At 34.9% G+C, this 24,326-nt stretch overlaps 2 protein-coding genes and 1 pseudogene across 2 annotated transcripts; 2 read left to right on the top strand and 1 right to left on the bottom strand.

Annotated features, from left to right (window-relative positions):
* The first annotated feature begins 1,305 nt into the window (after positions 1–1,305).
* LOC146937981 (serpin-ZX-like) lies at positions 1,306–3,106 on the top strand. The gene is made up of 2 exons (XM_085752042.1): positions 1,306–1,774; positions 2,111–3,106. The coding sequence occupies exons 1-2, from the start codon at positions 1,385–1,387 to the stop codon at positions 2,897–2,899; spliced, it is 1,179 nt and encodes a 392-aa protein (XP_085608168.1). The 5' UTR covers positions 1,306–1,384; the 3' UTR covers positions 2,900–3,106.
* Positions 3,107–14,698: 11,592 nt separating this feature from the next.
* Positions 14,699–17,302, top strand: LOC146937980 (serpin-ZX-like). The gene is made up of 3 exons (XM_085757812.1): positions 14,699–15,178; positions 15,705–15,851; positions 16,592–17,302. The coding sequence occupies exons 1-3, from the start codon at positions 14,789–14,791 to the stop codon at positions 17,222–17,224; spliced, it is 1,170 nt and encodes a 389-aa protein (XP_085613938.1). The 5' UTR covers positions 14,699–14,788; the 3' UTR covers positions 17,225–17,302.
* A 5,307-nt stretch (positions 17,303–22,609) lies between these two features.
* Positions 22,610–23,847, bottom strand: LOC146937979 (putative F-box protein At3g16210; annotated as a pseudogene).
* Positions 23,848–24,326: the final 479 nt, after the last annotated feature.

Genomic DNA, 24,326 nt, shown 5'->3' with positions numbered 1-24,326 from the left:
CCGATCATTTTATACGACGTGTTCGGCTGTGAAAATTTCCGACGGAGAAATTATTTTTACTGCATTAATCTATCATGAATAATTTTATGAGTCTTTACAAAAAATTTCGTACAAAACGGAGTTTGTTTTAAAAACAAATTCATCTTGTAATTGTGAAAAGGATATTGACAATTGAAGAATTTGTTAAGTCTCAAAAGAAAGAAATTTTTTATTAATTAAAGGGGCATTCCAACATCGAATATCATGATTAATGAGATCTGAGACAAACGTAATATCACAATTAGGGGGTTTAAAGGACCAAATATTGTACTCGTTTTGACAAGGAAGCCGGTTATCCTAGCTTGTATTTGTTAGTATTAAATAAGTTTTAGGATCGATTATGATGCAACATCATAAGAAATGTGAAGGAAAAAAAATATACAAAACCAAGTTTTAGGAGTTCAAAGGATAATTTTTAATTTTTTTCATTCATTATGGTTGTTCGTGGTGCAGTTTGGATTGATTATGATGCTAAAATTCATTTGATCCAAAAATTTAATTATTCACGGTTCGGTTTGATTTGGGCGAGTCCTAAAAAAAATTGATCTAGCTCGATCCAATTTTATACGGTTTAGTTTAGATCGATTTTTATTATCTAAATTACATTTTTGTAAAAAAAAAAACTATTAAAATTAATATTATAAGCATACATTTAAATCATATGTTTGATGCAAAGTATAACATATAATACGCTAAAAAAGTTGACAGCAAGATTTGAAACACATGAAATAGTAAAAAAAATAAAATAAATATAAATATACTTTTTTTTTGTGGTCTTGCATATATTATGCATTGTCCATACCAACTGAGTTAAACTCACGAGAACATACAAATAATATACTAATATTTATGTATGCGATTCAGTCTAATTTTGAAAAAGAATACAAAATTCGATCTGAACAGCTGTTACAAAAGTGCATCCAATAAATTTTGGTTTTGTGTGGTACTCTATTTTTATAGATGGATTTGTTATTTTACTTTTGATCAATTTGGATGTGAACACCTAAATAAATATAATATAATTCTTTTTGACAAAAAGTATAGTCTAACCTTGTTACCGAAAAAAAAATTATTTCATTCAAAAATCAAACAAGAACTATCTTTATTGTTGGTTACGATCTTATTAACTATCTGATTATTTGATAAAATATAAAAAATAATTTTTTTCATGACCGACTCATGATGAAAGGGCATTTAAGTATTTGTCTACGACCGGGGTAATGTGTATATAATAGGTCCCAAGTGGCTAGTGTCTCAATGCTCATAGTCTTCTCAAATTCCTCTACGTCGTTAAGTTGCTTTCTCTCATCTCGCGTGCCGTTCGTTAAGTTGAAGAAGAAGAAGAATGGAGTTCCGTCGTGAATCAATGATCAACCAAACCAACGTTTCACTCAAAATCGCCCAACATCTCTTCTCTAAACAATCCAACAACAACATTGTGTTTTCACCACTCTCGATTCAAGTTATTCTCAGCATCATCGCTGCCGGCTCTGAGGGTACCACACAGCAACAACTTCTCGATTTCCTTAGTTTCAAATCAATCCATCAACTCAACTCCGTCACCTCTCGCCTCGTTTCCGTCATCCTCAAAGACGCTGCTCCCTCCGGCGGGCCTCGCCTCTCTGTCGCTAATGGTGTGTGGGTTGAACAAACACTTTCTCTTCAAAATTCTTTCGAAAAGATCGTTTCTTCTGATTTCCAAGCCAAGTTGGCTTCCGTTGATTTCCAGAACAAGGTATGTAATATGTAATGTGTTTTAGGGTTTCCTTAATTGTTTATTTTCTTGTTGTTCTATTTTTGATTTCATTAGGAATCCATGTTTGTTTACTGTTTTCTATCAAATTAGGGTTCCCGAATCTTATATTTTCTTGTATTTATCGATTCAATTCAAATTGACTGAAACTACCATGTTGACTTAACTCTCACACACACACACACACACACACACGCAATGTTCATGTCCTTATTGTTTTTTAACATCCAACTAATTTAGCAATTAAATACTTTTTCTCAATACTTGTGAAAAGAGCTCAACTCATAATTTATTTTGAAATTTGATATGAATTGTTAGGCTGTTGAAGTGACCAATGAAGTCAATTCATGGGTTGAAAAAGAGACAAATGGCCTTATTAAAGGAGTTATTCAACCAGGGGTGGTCAACAGCTTAACGAGACTCATCTTTGCTAATGCCCTCTACTTCAAAGGAGTATGGTCTGAGAAGTTTGATGCTTCAAAAACGAAAGATTATGATTTTCACCTTCTCAATGGCAGCTCAATCAAGGTTCCTTTCATGACCAGCATGAAGGATCAATATATTCGTGCTTCCGATGGTTTTAAAGTACTTCAACTTCCTTATAAACTAGGCCATTATTATGACCGTCAATTCTCTATGTACTTTATTCTTCCAGATGCGAAAGATGGACTCTCAGATTTGGTTGAGAAGATGACTTCTGAATCTGAGTCACTACACCACAAGCTTCATTCTATTTCACAAGTTAAAGTAGGTGACTTCAGAATTCCAAGGTTCAATATCTCATTTGGGTTTGAAACTTCTGATATGCTGAAGGACCTAGGAGTGGTTTTACCTTTCTATCCCGGAGGTTTGACTAAAATGGTGGACTCACTTGCCGGTCAAGACCTGTTTGTTTCTAAAATATTCCAAAAGTCTTTTATCCAAGTAAACGAAGAAGGCACTGAAGCTGCTGCTGCAACCTATGGTACTTTGACAGCCATGGGTATAAGCCCTCCTCGTCCTCGACTAGACTTTGTAGCTGACCACCCATTCTTATTTCTAATAAGAGAAGATTTGACCGGCACAATCCTCTTTGTTGGACAGGTGCTCAATCCTCTTGCTGGGTAATCATACTAGATTGCCTTGCCAATGCCAATAGATTAATAGGGATATAATCCATGTTTGAGTGGCATGTATTAGGGGAAGAGTCTACAAGTGTTTATTAGGATTTATTTTATAACATATCAGCACTTTCGGAATTTTTATTGATGTTGGTAAGAGTTTAAGAATATGAATTGAAAGAGAGTGGTCAGAAGAATTAAATTACTGTCATTAGTTTGTGTGCCTTTGATCTCTGAAATTACTTTTTCCATATCAGTTTGCTAGTGTAAAATAACAAATCAATTGTTTCTTCAATCTTATTATGATGTTTTGTTGTTTAAACATGCTGCTTTAGGCGAGCTTAGCTAGTGGTTACTTATATTTTGGTGTTGGATTGATAACATTTTCAACAAACAGTAGTTCCATTTTTGCTTTGCTCTTTACTTTATATACTTTTGTTGATAGGTAACAGTTATTGATGTCCACTTTTATTTATTTATTTTCAATGGATTGTATAATAAAGATTGCTTGTAGTGGTCAATTATGATAGTGTATATGGTGACATGGGAGAAAATGGGATCTGAAAAGCAAAAGTACAGGAACATATGAATGTATCGAGGTTGGAAGATAGATATAACTTGAAAACCTCTATGGGTTAAAGTGGGATAGGAATGGCTTGAAAATTTAAAGCAAACAGGGAAAAGATTCTAGAACTTATTTTGAAACATACCTCTGGGGGAGTTCACACATGAATACTTTAGATTCATGAGCTGTATCTATGTACCTCACATTTTCTTATAGAAACATATCTGAGCTTACGTTAGAATAATGACTCATCTTCCAGCGGTTACTCTTTTTTCTTTTTCTAAAACATACTAGACATGTCACTTTTTTAAGAAAAATGGGTGGAACAACATCACAACAGTGAAAATTATCTCAACTGAGTTGATCGCAGACACTAACAAGCTAACATATAGCTAATAGAACTTTAAATCTCAATTGATTGTTTGTTCAAATTGCAATGAGTAACTTGCTTTGTTGATTTTGTTTAACTAATACTCCTTTTATCCTAAAATATGTCACTCTGACACACAACGTACGTTTTAACAAAACATAGCTAATTTTGTAACTCTTAACATAGTTAATAATAACGCCATTTTTCAAACTTGTGCCCTGTGAATCCCGAATATGTAGTATAGGTGCGTGCACAATTAGATACTGATACGCACGTACATAATTTTTTTTTTTTTAAATCAAGCATATGATTACGGGAAAAGTTATGGTGCATAAGCCATAACTTATGCACAATGCATAAAGACTTCACAACCATCAGATTAATTGGACACTTGTAATAATCCTAGGAAAGAGGCATGAGCTTCATCTTCTCTCTACAAACAGCAGATCGGAGAAGAAAGGGAAGGGTGGTCGAAACACCTCCGGCGCGGTGGTCGGTCGGAGAGCCGCCACGCCGGAGTATTTTTTTTATACCAAATCACTCCTCTTTCATTTCTCTACTCAGATTTACAAACAAAAACACAAAAAGATGAACAAAACAAGCTAGATCTACAGTTTTAGAAACCGAAATCCGTTCTCCGAGGAACCAGCAGAACGCGAAGATGAAGCTCCGGCGTAATTGAAGATTCTGTTTGAACGTGATCGCAGAGGAAACACGATCGCTGGGTTTGTTTCAATTGTTTCAATTTTTCTACCGATTGTTTCAAATTGTTTGTTTCAATTGTTTCAATTTTTCTACCGATTGCAAACGTGAGCAGAATAATGAAAAAAGCTTTACCGGCAAACACGAAGATCTCGAAAGATGCTAAGGAAACGGTGCAGGAATGTGATTTCCGGCGGTTCTGTTTTCAACTGCACCCTGTTGGATCAAAGAAAACCATTAAGTACATCTAATGGTTTTGGAGTACAACTGTCGGAAACCATTTAGTACATCTAATGGTTTTCCACAGCAAAATAGTTTTGGCATTCCGGTACGGTGATGATGGTGATGATGATGAACGACGGTGTTGATGATGAGATTGAAGATTCTGGAAACCATTTCCACAGCAAAATGGTTTTGGAGTACAACTCACAGAAACCATTTCCATAGCAAAATGGTTTTGGCATTCCGGTACGGTGATGATGATGAATGACAATGTTGATGAAATTGAAGATTCCAGTGGTGATGATGATGAACGACAGTGATGATTCAATTTGTTTTCGCGTTTGGGAGTGTAGGAAGCAATTATGTTGGGATTTATGCACGGTGCATAAGGATTTCCTTATGCGCCTTCTCTTCTTGCCAAAGTTCTAATTTATTGCTCTCATTGATGATCTGAAACAATAAAGTTATAGCACGAGTTCTTTTAAAAGGAGCATCTAGCATTTTTTTTTCCTTTAAAATGAGAATTCAATGGATAACCGTATTTGTAGTAAAAATACATGTCTTTTTAATTACTATTTTTGAAAAGTATAATATTCGTTTGATTGGTATATTTTCTGAAAGTGTTCAACAAAACATTTTCTCATTTCTAGTTTTTAAAACTTAAAAAAAATAAACCGCCAATACTTGATCTAAAACACAGTTCTTCGAAATTGCTTTTAAAATTGCAAAATGAAAAAACATAATCAATCTAACCATGTGTCTGACTGCATAGAACAAGTATCACAAATCACAGAAACCAGTCATGATTGCATCTCATTTACCTTACTCCTCGTCTCATAGACATAGGAGATAGGACTCCAAACTATTCTTTTTTCCCCCGGTTCGCTTCACAGCTCTGTCCTGTTGGGCTTCAGAAATCTGTCGTTGTCATTCCACCATAGATATTCTCATTCACTTCAGAAATCTATTAGCTTTATCTTTACTTGAACAATCAGCTTGCAAAATTGTACGACGACAAAGCTGTTATTTACAAAAAAAAAAACCAAGTACATTATGGTGATTATGAAAGCCAAAATTCGAATGATGATCATCCACATGATCCTAGACCGACTGAAGCCACACAAAGTTTGTGTATAACAAGATCTCTCAGAAAAACACAATTCATACCACGATGGAAAAATGAAACTTCGCACTGACTGTATCTGATACAATACTGCAAATTTAGTTGAACTCGAACTTTAATTCTTGCCTACTACCTTGAGATCCAAGTAAAGGACCAATCTGAAAAGAAGTGATCAACAAATGTGTAAGCATATACCAACCAGTATGCGAGCAGGTAATGCATACTGAATTAAAAGAACAAGGAATGGTGCTAAATCTACCAAGCTGATTCTGGATTTTATTCTTACGTCTAATTAGTTTTACAACATTAGATTTCTTTGATGTCAGAACAAGCAATAATCACAGACAACATAGTAACGAAGTCTATGCCTAATTCAGAAATAGGGTGAGGTGTCTTTGCTATGGCCCCATGATCCATTCAAGTTAATTTTCTACCTTGATGCCAATAAATACAGAAATCAGAAAAAAAAACTTTGGAGATCTTTACAAACATGAATCTATGACAGCTTGAAGACTATGACGCCTAGATACTCCAAAAAATAAAAAAGGAAAAGTATCGGTGTTGTACCTGTCTCGAGCACCATACTCATGTTTTATACTATTTCTTAGAAACTTTGTTTTAAGATACTTCCTAAGTGGTTCTTGAAACTTGTTGAGTTCTACAAATATGATTTTGTTGATATCCAAACACAGGGTTTAGAATATAGTATGACATAAGCGGAAACTATATTATTTTTGTTATAATATAGCACAAATTATCTTTTTTTTTTTCAAATAATCACAAGTACATTGTTATAAATACGGAGTGATTAATGTCTCCTTCTTTACAAGCATACTTCATGCATCTGTATAAGGTTTTTGTTTTATAAAGGTTTGTTAAGATATCTAGGCTATATAGTATCCTCTATTTCAAAAATATCTTTGTAGCCGTGTTGTATTATACCCATGTCATACTATATTTGTGTCTACAATCCAGGCTTCAATGCTTCTATTCTATAAATAGATTATTCGAAATACCAGCTCAAAAGGGAAAGCTCTTGATTGTGCTAACGATGAATATATCTACCAAACATAAACTTTTCTGTGAATTTAAACATTAACATATATGAAAATAAAGGTAAAAAAGCTCACATAGATTTACATATTAAAATATACCGAGAAGAAACTGAGCTTCACATTAGCCAAATGTTATAAACTGAGCATACCGTGAAGAAACTAATTTTGGCAAATGTTCAATTTCAGGTAGTAGTTCATATTGATTTGCGTCGAAAAGCTTCCAAATGCAACAAATTAGTTAGTTTGCTGGAGTTGCAGGACTGCTGTACTTGGAACTCACCTTATATCAAACCAAACTACAAGCAACTTGATCCAATTCACACAATTAGACAAAATTAGATCAGCCTTGAAACCCAAGTTTTTACACAGATCACTATAAAACAAAGTAAAAAGTGAAATTCTGGCTGGCTAGCAACAGAATGTTCTACGAGATGTTCCAACATTCGGCACAGATTACGAATGTTGAATGAGATGTTTAGAACATCGTGCTAGCAGTGGACATTAATAAACAAGGAAAATAAAAGACAAGAAAGTAAATGGCACAGTGAGTTTGTTAACCCAGTTCGATGCAACGTCACCTACTCTGGAGGCTACCAAGCCAGGAGGAAATGCACTAGTGTAGTCCTTATTCTCTAGCGCTCAGCAAACTCCTCGTTTACACTAAAGACCTTGGACCTACCCGTCTGGACTTCAACCTAGGAACTCCTAGATCTGAGATCCCATCTCACTCCCTACAACCAATCACAGCCCCTGTGATTATCAGGTTTCAAACACAAACAAATCAGATGAAGTTACCTTCAAACACAATCTACCTAACACCTTGCTTCACAACTTTGGTGTAGTCTACAATCTAGCTATCTCTTTGCTTTAAAGCTTCAGAGAAGTGAACAAATTACAACTCAAAACTCAGTCCTAAACATGTATCAACATGATACACGAAAGGCTCACAAATAACAAAGACTCAAAACCCTAAAAGTTCTAAACATGAAATGACGGCTTCAGTGATAAATTAGGTCTTGAAGTCTTGTTTATATACTGAAGCTATACGGGTCAAATAGTCTTGTTGGGCTTCAGAACAAAAGTAGATCCAAAAGCTGATCCACGTAACAAATATGGAAACTCCTAAAAAGTAGGAACATCTTTAGGAACAATCCAAACACATCCAAAGTTTCCTAAATTGTTGTCACAACTTTAGGAAATAACAAAACCAACTGATTCTGTACCAAAAAGCACGCAGCTTGGCCAACAAGAAATAAGGCGTGGTTTCCTTAAAAAGATAAAGTGTGCATAAATCTTGGCACAACTTTAGGGCACACTAAACTGTGCTAGGATGTTGGAACATCGTATCCAACATCACACATGAATATTTGTTTTAGCAATAGTGAAGCCAACACACAAATATCCAACAATCTCCCCCTTTGGCAAATTTTTGGCTAAAACAAACTGAGGCCAATCCAAACAAAGACGAGAGATAACACACATCCATTTCTTCAATCAACACAAACAACCATGAAGAACAGAACACATCTTGCAGAACTTACACTAAAGAAACTCAGAGGTGCAACAGCGGAAACAACACACATCATATGCCTCATAAAAACAGAATGGGAAAAATAAATTCCCACACAAACATGCAGACAACTGGATGTTTTCAGCCATAAAGTGACTACTAACAAACATATACTACACCCCCTGAATACAAGCATGCATAATAAGTAGAATTTCACATGCAAACAGATGTTTTCAACATCTGGTACAACATCAGGCAAAACAAAACAAACACATATACTCCCCCTTTTTAGCCATAAATTCCGACAAACTAATCAGAAAACTCCACACACTTTGGTCATTACTTTCCGATCCATCATTCTTATCACCAACAGACACATTATTACCATCCTCATGATCAGAATCCTTCTTACTTTGGGATTTTACATCATCAGAGGCTGACCCAACCACAAACTTTATTTGATCAGGTTGAACCAGGGATGTTGTAACATCCGACACAACATCTGGTGCAATAGCAGTTTTAAAAGCAAACACAAAAACACTTTTATCAACATCAGCAACATTCAAACTAGACTGAACAAGGTTGCCAGACTTAGTCAAAACAGGTGGAACACTAATCCGCACAGAGGAAGTCACATCAGAACTTACTTTAGGATTTTTGGGTTTCCATTCTTTCCTAGCTTGAACACTCTTACCACTGACCTTTGATTGAACATGAGTCTGAGGATACAATTTATAACAGTACGACCTTATGTGACCATATCTACCACAATGGTGACATATCCAAGGTGATTTCTTTTTGTTTTTAGAATTCCGATGTTCTTTAGGATGCTTCAACATTAGTTTAATAGAAGCAATATTTGTTCCTGCAGCACCTACAAATTTGATATATTTGTCCTGCTTTTGCTTTCTTATCAACCCATGGAATTCTAAGGCATAGGCAAAATTCATGTTCCGTTGTTTCTGGTTTAGAGGTTCATAATCAAAACCTATTCCATTTGGTTTTCCTTTAACTTTACCATCTAAAATTTTATCCAGCACACCAGTACCAGTTGTCATCATCCTTACTTGTTTCTTAACATGTTCAAGTTGTGAGTTCAGAAGTGTTACCTTATCATTGAGTTCAGAGATTTTTGCCAGATGATTACTTCTTTCAGCTAGCAGTTGACTATTTATCTTCTTCTGTTCTACTAGCATCTTGGAGACCTCAGCACTTCTAGCATATAAACCTTTATAGGAGGCAGCTAACTCATCTTAAGTTAACTCTTCATCATATGATTCAGTGTCAGAAAAAACTCTACCAGTCATGGCACTCACCTGCTTAGTAGATTCACTTTCATCATCTCTTTCTGGGACATCTTTATCAGACTTACATCTTCCTGTCAAAGCTGTTATACGATTCGAATATTCATCATTGTTTCTATCCCTTCTTTGAGACTCACTGTTTCTGCTGATGTTGGACGACATGTTCTAAACATTTGGCCTCGACTTTTTGCATCTAAAATAATTTCATCAGTCTCCGTTTCACATTGAACATCTTCCTCATTAGTGTTAGAAACGAAAGCTATGTTTTTCTTCTTAAATCCATTGGCTAATTCAAAAGTTTGAAAAGATCCTATTAGTTCATCAACCTTTATATTGGGGATGTATTGTTCTTCTTCAATCGCAATCACATTCATATCAAATCTCTTAAGTAGAGATATGAGAATCTTTCTTACGAGCTTATAATCAGACATCTTTTCCCCAAGTGAGTCAAAGGAGTTAGCAATATCAAGAATGTTCAAGTAATAATCATGTATGTTCTCATCCTCCATCATTTTTAGATTTTCAAACTTGGTAGTTAGAAGTTGAAGCCTTAACATCTTCAATTTAGATGTACCTTCGTGTGTAGTTTTGAGAATTTCCCAAGCATCCTTAGCCACAGTGCATTGCTTGATCAATCTGAACATGTTCTTGTCCAATCCATGGAATAAAGCGTTCAAAGCCTTCGAGTTTTCAAGAGCTAGTTCATCTTCTTCCTTGGACTACTCTTCTTCTGGTTTAAGATCAGTCATTTTGTTTCCATCTTTGTCAAGCACAATAGGATATTCCCAACGCTACAGAATTGCTTTCCATGTCTTTTTATCTATGGATTTGAGGAAAGCATTCATGCGTGATTTCCAATCATCATAGTTGGATCCATCCAACAAAGGTGGTATTTTCACAAATCCTCCTTCCTTGTCCATAATGCCAAAAAATATCTTCTCTGGATCTCACCCTAAAACAGGCAGGGTGACTACTCTGATGCCAATTGAAATTATGGCTGGCTAGCAACATAATGTTCTACGAGATGTTCCAACACTCGACACAGATTACGAATGTTGAATGAGATGTTTAGAACATCGTGCTAGCAGTGGAGATAAATAAACAAGGAAAATAAAAGACAAGAAAGTAAATGGCACAGTGAGTTTGTTAACCCAGTTCAGTGCAACGTCACCTACTCTGGGGGCTACCAAGCCAGGAGGAAATCCACTAGTGTAGTCCTTATTCTCTAGCTCTCAGCAAACTCCTCGTTTACACTAAAGACCTAGGACCTACCCGTCTTGACTTCAACCTAGGAACTCCTAGATCTGAGACCCATCTCACACCCTACAACGAATCACAGCCCCTGTGATTATCAGGTTACAAACACAAACAAATCAGATGAAGTTACCTTCAAACACGATCTGCCTAACACCTTGCTTCACAACTTTGGTGTAGTGTACAATCTACCTATCTCTTTGCTTAAAAGCTTCAGAGAAGTGATCAAATTACAACTGAAAACTCAGTCCTAAACATGTATTAAGATGATACACGAAAGGCTCACAAATAACAAAGACTCAAAACCCTAAAAATGATGGCTTCGGTGATGAATTAGGTCTTGAAGTCTTGTTTATATACTGAAGTTATACGGGTCAAATAGTCTTGTTGGGCTTCAGAACAAAAGTAGATCCAAAAGCTGATCCACGTAACAAATATGGAAACTCCTAAAAAGTAGGAACATCTTTAGGAACAATCCAAACACATCCAAAGTTTCCTAAATTGTTGTCACAACATTAGGAAATAAAAAAACCAACTGATTCTGTACCAAAAAGCACGCAGCTTGGCCAACAAGAAATAAGGCGTGGTTTCCTTAAAAAGATAAAGCGTACATAAATCTTGGCACAACTTCAGGGCACACTGAAATGTGCTAGGATGTTGGAACATTGTATCCAACATCACACATGAATATTTGTTTTAGCAAAAGTGACGCTAACACACAAATATCCAACAAAAAGGGATTAAAACGACACATAATAAAGATGAAAAAGTGACTACTCTGATGCCAATTGAAATTATGGCTGGCTAGCAACATAATGTTCTACGAGATGTTCCAACACTCGACACAGATTACGAATGTTGAATGAGATGTTTAGAACATCGTGCTAGCAGTGGAGATAAATAAACAAGGAAAATAAAAGACAAGAAAGTAAATGGCACAGTGAGTTTGTTAACCCAGTTCAGTGCAACGTCACCTACTCTGGGGGCTACCAAGCCAGGAGGAAATCCACTAGTGTAGTCCTTATTCTCTAGCTCTCAGCAAACTCCTCGTTTACACTAAAGACCTAGGACCTACCCGTCTTGACTTCAACCTAGGAACTCCTAGATCTGAGACCCATCTCACACCCTACAACGAATCACAGCCCCTGTGATTATCAGGTTACAAACACAAACAAATCAGATGAAGTTACCTTCAAACACGATCTGCCTAACACCTTGCTTCACAACTTTGGTGTAGTGTACAATCTACCTATCTCTTTGCTTAAAAGCTTCAGAGAAGTGATCAAATTACAACTGAAAACTCAGTCCTAAACATGTATTAAGATGATACACGAAAGGCTCACAAATAACAAAGACTCAAAACCCTAAAAATGATGGCTTCGGTGATGAATTAGGTCTTGAAGTCTTGTTTATATACTGAAGTTATACGGGTCAAATAGTCTTGTTGGGCTTCAGAACAAAAGTAGATCCAAAAGCTGATCCACGTAACAAATATGGAAACTCCTAAAAAGTAGGAACATCTTTAGGAACAATCCAAACACATCCAAAGTTTCCTAAATTGTTGTCACAACATTAGGAAATAAAAAAACCAACTGATTCTGTACCAAAAAGCACGCAGCTTGGCCAACAAGAAATAAGGCGTGGTTTCCTTAAAAAGATAAAGCGTACATAAATCTTGGCACAACTTCAGGGCACACTGAAATGTGCTAGGATGTTGGAACATTGTATCCAACATCACACATGAATATTTGTTTTAGCAAAAGTGACGCTAACACACAAATATCCAACAAAAAGGGATTAAAACGACACATAATAAAGATGAAAAAAATTAACTTATCATAAAAAAAACACTAAAAAATTTAAGATTTTTTTTTTAGTAAAACCTTAAAAAGTCCGGTTACACCTTGAAAGGACAAATATACCCTTAAAAAGTACTCCATCCGATTGTAAAAAAAAAAAAAGGTACTCCATCAGTCCTATTATGATTGACCCATTTGTAAAAAGATGTTTCAAAATAAACCACCAATTTCACTTTTCAATGCAATATTAACTACCTTTTTTTCAAATGTACCCTCTAATTAATATTATTTCCATCATTCTCAATTGAATATCTTTTACTTTTCATTTATGATCATAGTGAATGCATCAATACCTACAAGAGTAGTTTAGAAAACAGTTTTCTCTCTATTTCATCTATACAGTTTTTTTAATTCACGTGAAATGATCAAATAAGTCACTTATGAGACGGAATAAAATTTCCAAATGTACCGAAAACCCTTCATAAACCCATAAGTTATGTGAACCAACTTATGTATCAAGTTATCTTCATTCACGCAGAGTTAGTTCGCGAACTCGGTCTACATAGCCTAGGTAAATAAATAAGTTATGTGAACTTAGATTATATATGGTATGTAAACTTGACGTTCAAAGTTTTTAAAACAATGCATACGTCTAATTTCACTTTAAGATTCCATGAAGCAATCTGAATTGAATATACCTTGTGAATGGTGGAATCAAGAAGCATTTGGGATTCATGGGATTAAAGTGGCGAAGATCCCGTGGCATTTTTGTCTCTATATCTATCTTATAACCAATCATTCTCTCTCATCAAAATACACTAAAGCCACCAAAACTCAAAGTTACCCAAGTACTTTCCGCAATGAAAAAGGAACTCTTCACTTTTTGTTTCACGCATTTGGGTTTCGTACAAAGCAAACAATGGTGTGGGATTTTTGAAAAGTTCATATATATGCACTAAGATATCCTTATTTATAATTTTTTTTTTAAAAACTCGGTATCCGGTCAATGAACTGACTCCTTATTTTACTTCTTATTTTGACAACACCTATAAAACCCTTTTTATTTCGACGGTACCCTAAATTTTTACTTAGTGATGCATGAAATGTAGGAAATTAAGGGTTCATGTACACACAAAATTGGCTCCCGTTCTAAGTTTATGTTGAATTTCTGCAAGATCACGAGTTTAAGACTACAATTTTATACAATTTTATACTTCCTTTGGTTGATTATTTATGATTAGTTTGATTTTGTGTTTGAATTTGACGAGTTTTCTTGCAAATTTTTGTGTTTTTTGTTTATTTTGACTGCAGAGATGAAGGTAAACTTGGTTATTTAAGTTTCTGCAAATTGAGTTTACATAAACATATGCAAACTCAATTTACATAAAATTTGAGTTTCTAAATGTACGTAAAATTTATCAATGTAGGCATACATCGATTTACATAAGAATACACAAACTGAATTTGGATAAATGTATACGTAAAATTCGAGTTTCTAAACCCTCGTAATTTCACACCTCTATGAAAATACATATAGAGGATCTGTAAAGTTACGTAGCATTCCGAATAAGCCTCGATTTATTTTGACTTTTCGACCGAAACTCGTAAAATCACAATTGATTCTCTGCTAGGAACCACACTTTAAGTGCAACAAAGCTTAGTTGTAGTTAACTGCAGCTGGGAGCTAGCGGTAGTTAACTACCGTTTGGGGCAAAAATGTATTTTCTATGTGTTTTTAGGAAAAAATACATGTTAGAAAAGAAATTCTAAAAAATTTGTTTCAAGATTATATTTATGTAGTAATCAACCAGAAGCCCTAATGTTTATAACGTGAGAGCAACGCTATATCTCTTTTGAACTTTGATTTAAAGAGTATATATAATAACCAACAAAAAGCCCAGTGAGCGAGACTTTGATTTGCTAAATAGCTACTTAGGTCTTCAGTGATTCCTTCTTCTTTCTTGTTTGTGTCGTTCCTAACTTTGAAGGAGAATGGAGTTCCGTCGTGAATCAATGATCAACCAAACCAACGTTTCACTCAAAATCGTCAAACATCTCTTCTTTAAACAATCTAACAGCAACATTGTGTTTTCACCTCTCTCGATTCAAATTATTCTCAGCATCATCGCTGCCGGCTCTGAGGGTACCACACAGCAACAACTTCTCGACTTCCTCCACTCTAAATCCATCAATCAACTCAACTCCTTTGCGTCTCATATCCTTTCCGTCGTACTCACGGACCCTTATCTCACCGGCGGGCCTCGCCTCTCTTTTGTCGATAGTGTTTGGATTGAACAATCACTTCCTCTTCAACCTACCTTCAAACAAATTCTGTCATCTGTTTACAAAGCCAACTTGGCTTCCGTTGATTTCCAGAACAAGGTACGTTTCTATTTTTTCACCACAATCCATGCCCTATAATGGATTTAACTTCACAAAGAATTAGTTTATTGTATTTCATAACCTAATTTAGAGATAACCTTTACTTACCTTGAACTTCGGATTACTAAGCCCCTTTTCTCTAGTAATCCGAGGGTTGACAAAAAAAGTATAGATAACCCCTTCATTGATTTCTGATCGTACAACTTCAGGTCATTAAATGTATAAGGCTAATAATTCACTCTTTTAACACACACACACACTTTAAATTGATTAAAGCAATTCCATGAATGTTATTCAAATGCATCACCCTATACGTCTTAGTCTTGAGTTACAAAAAGGAATGCAAAACAACGTTTTTGTCATTATTATTTTCTAGCATTCAACTTATTAGGCAACATAACGATTGATAATTAGACTAACAAAAAGTTAAATTCTTCCACTGCCACACTTGTGAAAAAGAACTCAACTTATCTATTTGCAATTCTTATTTTTTAATTTTTTTTTAAAATTTGATATGATTTTATAGGCTGTTGAAGTGACCAATGAAGTTAATTTATGGGCTGAAAAAGAAACAAATGGCCTTGTTAAAGAAGTTATTTCACCAGGGGCGGTCAACAGCTTAACGAGACTCATCTTTGCTAATGCCCTCTACTTCAAAGGAGTATGGTCCATAGTCACAGAATTCGCTGGTTGACCGGCGAACCGCGAATTGGTTCGCGCGTACCAATTCGCGGTACTTTCGCGTACCGATTCTCCCAAATTCGTGAAGAAATTCGTTGAAACAAGCGAACCACGAGTACCCGCAAAAATTCGAGAGTGGGAGAACCGTGAGTTGAGGAACAAAGCTGTAGAATGAGAGTGAGAAAAGCACGAGCAAGAGAGAGGAGAATGAAGAAAGAAGAAACCTAGATCTGTTGTTGCAGCCACTTTCACGTTAGTGAAGAAGATGATGAAACTAGGGTTAATAGAAATTGGACTTCTCTGTTGCTGGACCAGTTTTTTTCTATATTGGGCTTTGTTAAATTTGGCCCAATGAAGAATTGCTTACAAAAAACGTATGGCATAGTAATTTTCTTAAACGTAAACTCTTTTTTTGAACTAAAATACTTTACTTTCTTACCAAAACTTATACTTCCAAAACAATTTTATTGTTATATTAATAAAAAAAGCTTATTGCTCACTAATAAATTTTAAGTTTTGTTTAAAATTCTAGTAAAAAAATACTTTTCTTAAAACTTTATTGATAGCTTACTATATTTAATAAGGTATTATTATTAGTACCACGAACCGAAGCGTACCGAAGCTCTATACTCCTATACGTACCGAATTCTTCTCATGTAGCGTACCGCGAACCCGTACCCGTACCACGTACCGGAGCGAATTGCGAATTATGTGACTATGGTATGGTCTAAGAATTTTGATGCTTCAAAAACGAAAGATTATGATTTTCACCTTCTCAATGGCAGCTCAATCAAGGTTCCTTTCATGACCAGCACGAAGGATCAATATATTCGTGCTTCCGATGGTTTTAAAGTACTTAAACTTCCTTATAAACTAGGCCAAGATGACCGTCAATTCTCTATGTACTTTATTCTTCCAGATGCGAAAGATGGCCTCTCAGCTTTGGTTGAGAAGATGACTTCTGAATCTGAGTCACTACACCACAAGCTTCATTCTATTTCTCAAGTTAAAGTAGGTGACTTCAGAATTCCAAGGTTCAATGTTTCATTTGGGTTTGAAACTTCTGATATGCTGAAGGAGTTAGGAGTGGTATTACCTTTCTCTACCGGAGGTCTGACAAAAATGGTTGACTCTGTTGAGGATCAAAAGCTTTATGTTTCCAAAATATTTCACAAGTCTTTCATCAAAGTGAATGAAGAAGGCACTGAAGCTGCTGCGGTAACCTATGCCTTTTGCGAATCCTTTGGTCCTCCTCGTCCTCGACTAGACTTTGTAGCAGACCACCCATTCTTATTTCTAATTAAAGAAGATTGGACCGGAGCAATCCTCTTTGTTGGACAGGTGCTCGACCCTCTTGCTGGGTAATTACACTAGATTGGATTGCCAATAAACAAATAGGGAACCTGCTTCCTAATAGAAATGCATTTATGATGAAAAACATAGTCATTATGAAAAACATAGTCATTATGAAAAACATGTGTGAGTGGCATGTATTAGGTAGGTGAAGAGTCCATAACTGTCTCTTTAAATTTATTTTATAAAATATCAGTACTTCCCATTTTCCGTAATTTTATTAATATTGGTAAGACTATAAGAATAGGCTATAACCTTTTCAGTTTTTTTCTTTTTTGAATCAAATGATATTTCAGCTTGTATTTCCTAATAATACATGTTAATAAAATGGGAATTGAAAGAGAATGGCCTGAAAAATCAAATGAATGGCATTAGTTTGCATGTAACTCTGCATAACGATGTTTGTATGCCAATATTCTCTGAAATTGCCTTTTCCATAACAATTTGCTAGTGTAAAATAACAAAACAATTGTTTCTTACCGTCTTCCCATTTGTAAAAATAATGTTGTTAATTAGTTTTCTTCAATCATATTCTAATTTTATGTTGTTTAAACAAGCTGTTTTAGTGGACTCAGCTAATGGTTTCTTATATCTTGGTGGTGGATTGATAACATTTTCAACAAACAACAATTCCATTGTTGCTTTGCTCTTTACTTTATATCCACTTTTGTTGATAGACAGCAATTATAGAAAGAATAGCAGTATAGAAGAATTAGATAGTATAAAATATGGCATGCTTTCTTTACTTCGTAAAACAACAAATAAAAGCATTACAGAGAATAAGTAAATTCCCTTCCACAGAGCCTTTGATGAATATAAAGGTAATTGGAGTACCAATGTTGCTACTGTCTTCATTTTGCTTTCAATATGGAGCCTTTGATGTCTAAAACATGTTTGCCACTAGAAGCCATTCACTCTAGCTGTAGTATCATGTACTAGAATGACTTTTTATTTTTGAATTGATAGTATTGTCTTCATTATGAGAAAGATTACTTGTAGAGATCATTTACGATAGTGTATCTAGTGGCATAAATGTTATTGAGGTTGGAAGATAGATAACTTGAAAACCTGTATGGGTTAGAATTGGATAGGAATGGCTTGAAAATTTTAAGCAAAGAGGGAAAACATTGTAGAACTTATTTTGAAACATGCCTCTGAGGATTTCACAATCCAACTTCTTGAGCTGTATTTGATCAACTTTCCTTCAATTCACAATTGTGTTTTACCATGTTATCAGATGCACTCTTTGAATTTGTCTTTGACTTGAATAGATTTTTAGGTGGGATAAGTGTTGTATCATGCATATATTTATTTTCATCAGGGGCGGAGCCACCCCCAGCTAGCCTGGGCACTAGCCCAGGCTCATCTCCAACTTTCTTTGGAGCAAGCCCAGCTATTACTAGAATTTTTAGCTTTTCCTGCGGATTTACCTGAGAATTTTTGTGTAAATTCTGCAGGAAACACTTTTTCTGCAGATTTTGCCAAGGATTCATTTAGGTTTCCAGGTGAGGTAATACCATAGGAGTTTAGGATCCGCAGGAAATGTGAAATTATCTGCAGGAAATTTGAAATTATTCGTAGGAAGAAGTAACGTTTTGCGATAAATATTTTGCCCAGACTCTATAAAATTCTTGACTCCGCCACTGATTTTCATTGTTGATAAAATAATCCCACAATTAGATCAAGTGAGATATATGATTGAACTTATTGATCTAATTATGAAAAACAAACTCAACACCATCTTATTTGAGTAAAATAGAATTAGCCTATAGAAATATGAGTACACGATGAAGGTGATATTTCTTCCTCCAAGCAAGAGTACTTTTCCAAGTAAGAGATGATTATGTTCTATTTTCTCTGTTTTTCTTTTCGTTTAATAAAATCCACGCCCTGTTTCTTCCTTCAAGTTTCCTGTATGTTTCATTTCAAATGAAATTATCAGGACCATTTAAGTGTTGAAATCCTGAGAATAGAGGGAGTAATTAACTTTGTGAATTTTGTTTAGCACAGTGAACAAACATGTCCCACGACACTAATAATACATACACATTTCAAGCATTTTTTTCCCCACGAATCTATTTGATTCATTTGAAGAAACTATATCACATCAGAAAATATTAGAGAAAACATCATAAAAAAATCTCTAGAATCCTTGGAAGGACCAATGACCATCAATCACTTTATGTTTTGATACAAAATCAAGGGATAATAATAAACATATTCATAGAAACATATGAACAATGTTTTGCACAAGCAGGTGTGTAATTCAGAATGATCACGATTCACGAGAAATATTTCTTTATCAGATCTATTCATATCATGCGGATCTTTATTAGACATGAAGTATGTTTAATTAACTGACATTTAACTGTTATTCTTGTGAATAATTATTCTCAGACCTTGAATATCTGGATTTGCTTGAGTGAAAACCTCTCATCTATTTATATTCATAAATTACAAAATAAATCTAAACCCTCAAATTTTAGGGGATTTATATATCTATTCACATTTCACAGCAGATTAATACTTTCTTTGATACAAGACACCAACCGAATCAAACCATATTAACACTCCCTCACAAATATAGCTGATGCATATTCGTCTTATGCACTAATCCTATTGCGTATATGTATGTCTATTGTCTACTACCCTTCAACCTCTGAGAGAATTGTGAAGATCTACTAGCTTATCAACAGAATTAACGAAAGAGGCAGTTATTTCTCTAGAACAGAAATTTCATTTGATGAAATGACAACCTATCTCTGCATCAGAAACAACAAGTTAGAGGCAACGTGCAAGGTTTCTTGAATGTCACAGATCAATTTCATAGTCTACTCTGCATCTTGAACCACCATGTCCAACATTACAAGTCTGGATATAGGAAGAGTAGTGGATCAACACTCCGTTTGTGCATTAGATCTTTCAACTACATTCTACTTTTTTCTGTTCCACGAAACTAGACTCCTCCAATAAGAACACGATGCCTGGATGTCAACCTTCTACATAGGAGCTAGATGCTACCAATGTTTTCATAACTCAACTATTTCCAAGAGTCCTACGAAATGTCTCAAAATTTCAAACTACTACATGGACGGTAAGAATTTGAGTCAAAATGTTATTGTTGAAACGGATGCCTCAAGGAACTCTTGATTTTGCATCAGTATCTTACTCCCCATCTCATAGACATAGGACTCCAAACTATTCTTCTTTTCTTTGGTTAGCTCCACAGCCCTGTCCTGTTGGGCTAACTACCAGTGTTATTTTTCATGGGCTTCAGAAGTCTCTGACATTGTCATTCCAGTATAGATATTCTCATTCACTGTAATAGGAAGCCTTCTATTAGCTTTATCTTTTCGCGAGCAATCAGCCTGCAAAATGTTACAACGGAACTAAAAAAAAAAAAACTAGGTACATTATTGTGATTATCAAAGCCAAGATTTGAATGATGATCATTCACATCACCCTTGATCAACTGAAGCCACACAAAGTTTGTGCATAACTAGATCTCTACGAAAAACACATAATTCGTACCACAATGGGAAAATGAAACTTCTTATTTATTGTATCTGATTCATTACTGAAAGTACCATGCATATTTAGTTGAACTCGAACTTTCGTTCTTGCCTTAATACCTTGAGATCCAAGCAAAGGACCAATCTGGAAATAAGTGGTCGACAAATGTATAAGCATATACCTACCTGTATGCATGCAGGTAATGCACACCGAATTAGTAGCAAAAAGAATGGTACCAAATATACCACATATACTTCCTCTTAGCAAAGAACGTGCACATCTACAGAAATCAGATTCTGGATTTTATTTTTGTGCCTAATTAGTTTTATAATAACACTTGCTTTCTTAGATGTCAGAAGAAGCAATAAATAGGGTGAGGTGTCTTGCAATGGCCCTAGATCCATTCAAGAAAACTTTCCAACTTGATGCCAATAAATACAGAAATCAGAAACAATATGGTTTATAATTTTCTTCTGTTGATATCCCTTGTTTTTTATGAGCATGTAAAAATGATTAGAATTGCAAAATAAGAGGAAGAGGATGAAGAGAAAGAGAAAGGGTAATAGTTGACAATTTAAAAAGAGTGGAAGGGTATTTTCATTAAATCGGGGTGTAACCGGAAGTTAATGGGGGCAACTAGAATAAATATAACTCTAAACTTTGTGTTCGGTGCGAAACTTGAGTAAGGAAGGAATGGAATTTTCTTTAGTGAGCAAGTCATATGTTTGTTCAAAAGAAGGAATATGAAAAATTTGGAGATATTTAGCTTCAACTTTTTTTCGTATAAAGTAGTCACGTCCAACTGAAAGTGTTTTGTGCGAGGGTGGAAGATATGATTAGAGGCAAGAAGAACTTCACTAAAAGTATACACAAAATATTTTGGTGCCATAGATTGAGGGACTTTGAACTCATGAAGAAGTGATTGCAGCCATAAGATTTTACTGGGAAAAAAATGCCAAACTATGATATTTTGCCTCATTGCTGGACCTTTACGCCAATTTTTTTTATTAGATGAAATTATTTATGTCTTGGAAAGAATGTCATGTGATGATCACATCATCAACATAGATAGGCATATGAAGGGTGAACAGTATGAGTGATTTTGGTGAAGAGTGAAATGTCATATTCTTAGTGGATTGAAACCTGGTTGAGTGAGATATGAATTGAGTTTTTGGAACCAAGATCCGGAAGCTTATTAAAGACTATAGAGAGATTTGTTGAGTTTACAAACTAGTGAACCAATCGGACCTTTGATAAATCCTGGAGGTTGACAAATGTAGATGGATTCAGATAAGCCAGCATTTAAAAGGGCACTGTTGATGTCAATTTTCTTGATAAGCAAGTTTTGTGAGAGTGGAATAGTGAGAACCACACAAATTGTAGTAGGTTTGACCAGAGGACTGAATGTTTCAGAGAATCTATGCCTCCTTGTTGATGCAATACTTTTGCAACAAGTCTTGCCTTGTATTTATAGATAGAACCATCTGGATTACATATGAACATGATAACAGAAGACATTTTACTCATATTATAATGAGTATTACAATTGGATAAAGAAGAGCAAACAATCTACCAGCAACGAAAACCAACGAAACAACACATACATAGCTTATATTGGATGTTCAAACTTAAATTTCCATTTTTGGTGGAATTCATGGAGATATGTTGACATCATGGGTGATAATGAAAAACATCTAGACTTCGTTTATTTGTTTGTCTGATACAATTTGAACCATACATCATTATCCTTTCAAAATATAACATGGATAGTTTACAATCCATTTAATAGAACTTTTTTAAAAAAAATAATAATAACACACTCATCCATTCCTAATAACCATACTCTTCAACCTCTTGTGCAAAGCTATATGCTAAGGAAAACAATCAACCATGCATTCCTCCAATTGGAAGAAGACTTTCATTATAAATAACCATTTGACAACAATTATGCCTTCCATTAACCCCCATATCTTCAATCACTTCATCATTTAAATCAAACCTTGAAACTTCTTCATCATAATTTACGTAGAATATATCGCCATTCTTTCCAACTCCAATAGGTTCGACCACACCGGGTAGGGGTCCAATTTTAAAAAGTCTCGTCCATGAATCCGCCACACCAAATTCACCCAAAATTGATATGAAAAGACAAGAAGAATCTTGATACTCGATCATAGCAATGGACTCTTTCAACACCACCATGTGTTTAGCAAATCTACCATAATTATGGTTGAAGGGTGTTGTAATGAAGACCTCATTACTCAAGTTAAATGATACCAACACCTTATCCCCAAAATAATATTCATAGCCCCACCAGTGGCACATTCTTTGCAAGTACACCGCATAACCAGTCTCTTGCCACCGGTCGTTCCAAAGATGATTTGGTATTTCAACTTGAAGATCCCTCCAACAGTTAGTTTTTAGGTCATATATCTGCCATAAGATCTCAACATTTGGATCATGCTTCTCGAGATTGTCAAAAAAACAAAAACATCAAATCAGCTTGTAGTCATCGAACACTGGGTCATAACCAAAACCATGAATGTTAACAATAGTAGGCATAACAGGAAGATCTTCAAAAACAGAGCCAGGAGGAAAGGCTTTCAGAATTGCATGTTCAAAAGAGCCATTAGGAATGACCTTGAATTCCTCTGTAGATGGGTTCCACAATACAATTTTTTGCGCATTCCAAGTGGTGTCACCTCTTCCATTGCCTTGACAAAGACAAACTTTGTCTGACAATGTATACCATTAACAATAGAACCAGCAATTAAAATACCTTCGCCATCCACATCAATTGGAGGTGGCCAATCTAACTTGACACTATTCTCAAACGTCTCACCAAGAAGCAAAAATAAATTATCATGATTATCATAATCAAAAAAACAGGAGTCTGCTTTAGGAGGAAGCTTGAATTATGATGATCATCGTATTTAGAGAGGAATAAATTGTTGCGGTACATGGTCATGAATTGGGGTTTTTCAAATAAATTAGCCCAGAATTTACACACACATGTAAAACGCTTGAGAGATTTCACAGGCAATTTGGATAGAATAACAAAAGAAATATCACGAGGTATATGATTGCTAACCTTTTTTTTTAGTGAGTGCCATTGATTCCTTTAGTTGTGTACGAGCAGTTGCTATCAAGTGAAAACCAATCAAGAATAGCAGTTGCTATCAAGTGAAAACCAATCAAGAATATGTTATGTTACAATAGAAGAAAAGGGAAATCAAAATTTGAGAGCACTATTGTTGATAAAAAATTGAGAGCGTGTAAAAAAGATATTTAATATGGTGATCAGCATATAAAAATTATAAAAGGAAATAAAAATCAAATTTTATACCGAAATAAGTTTTGCACATTAAGCAGTGCATTTACTCTGATTAAATGCCAATTTAATTTAATTCATTCTGCAATACCAAAAGTGAAGAGAACAGCTGTATTTCTAAGTTGCACCAGCTGGAATTTTGTTTTTCCTGATTTAATTTATGGAGTTTAGTAATTATTAAATGAATTTTTATGGTGTATTTGTTTCAAGGATTCTAATGTTACTCATGAAAATGCGATATCTGGAATTCAATATTTCAATGTTTGTTTT

This window comes from Medicago sativa, chromosome 3 (genome assembly GCF_051527215.1).
Source record: "Medicago sativa cultivar Bolivia chromosome 3, Bolivia_mono, whole genome shotgun sequence".
Classification (NCBI taxonomy): Eukaryota; Viridiplantae; Streptophyta; class Magnoliopsida; order Fabales; family Fabaceae; genus Medicago; species Medicago sativa.
Note: the sequence above shows the minus strand (reverse complement) of the source record. Positions and strands in the feature narration are given on the sequence as shown.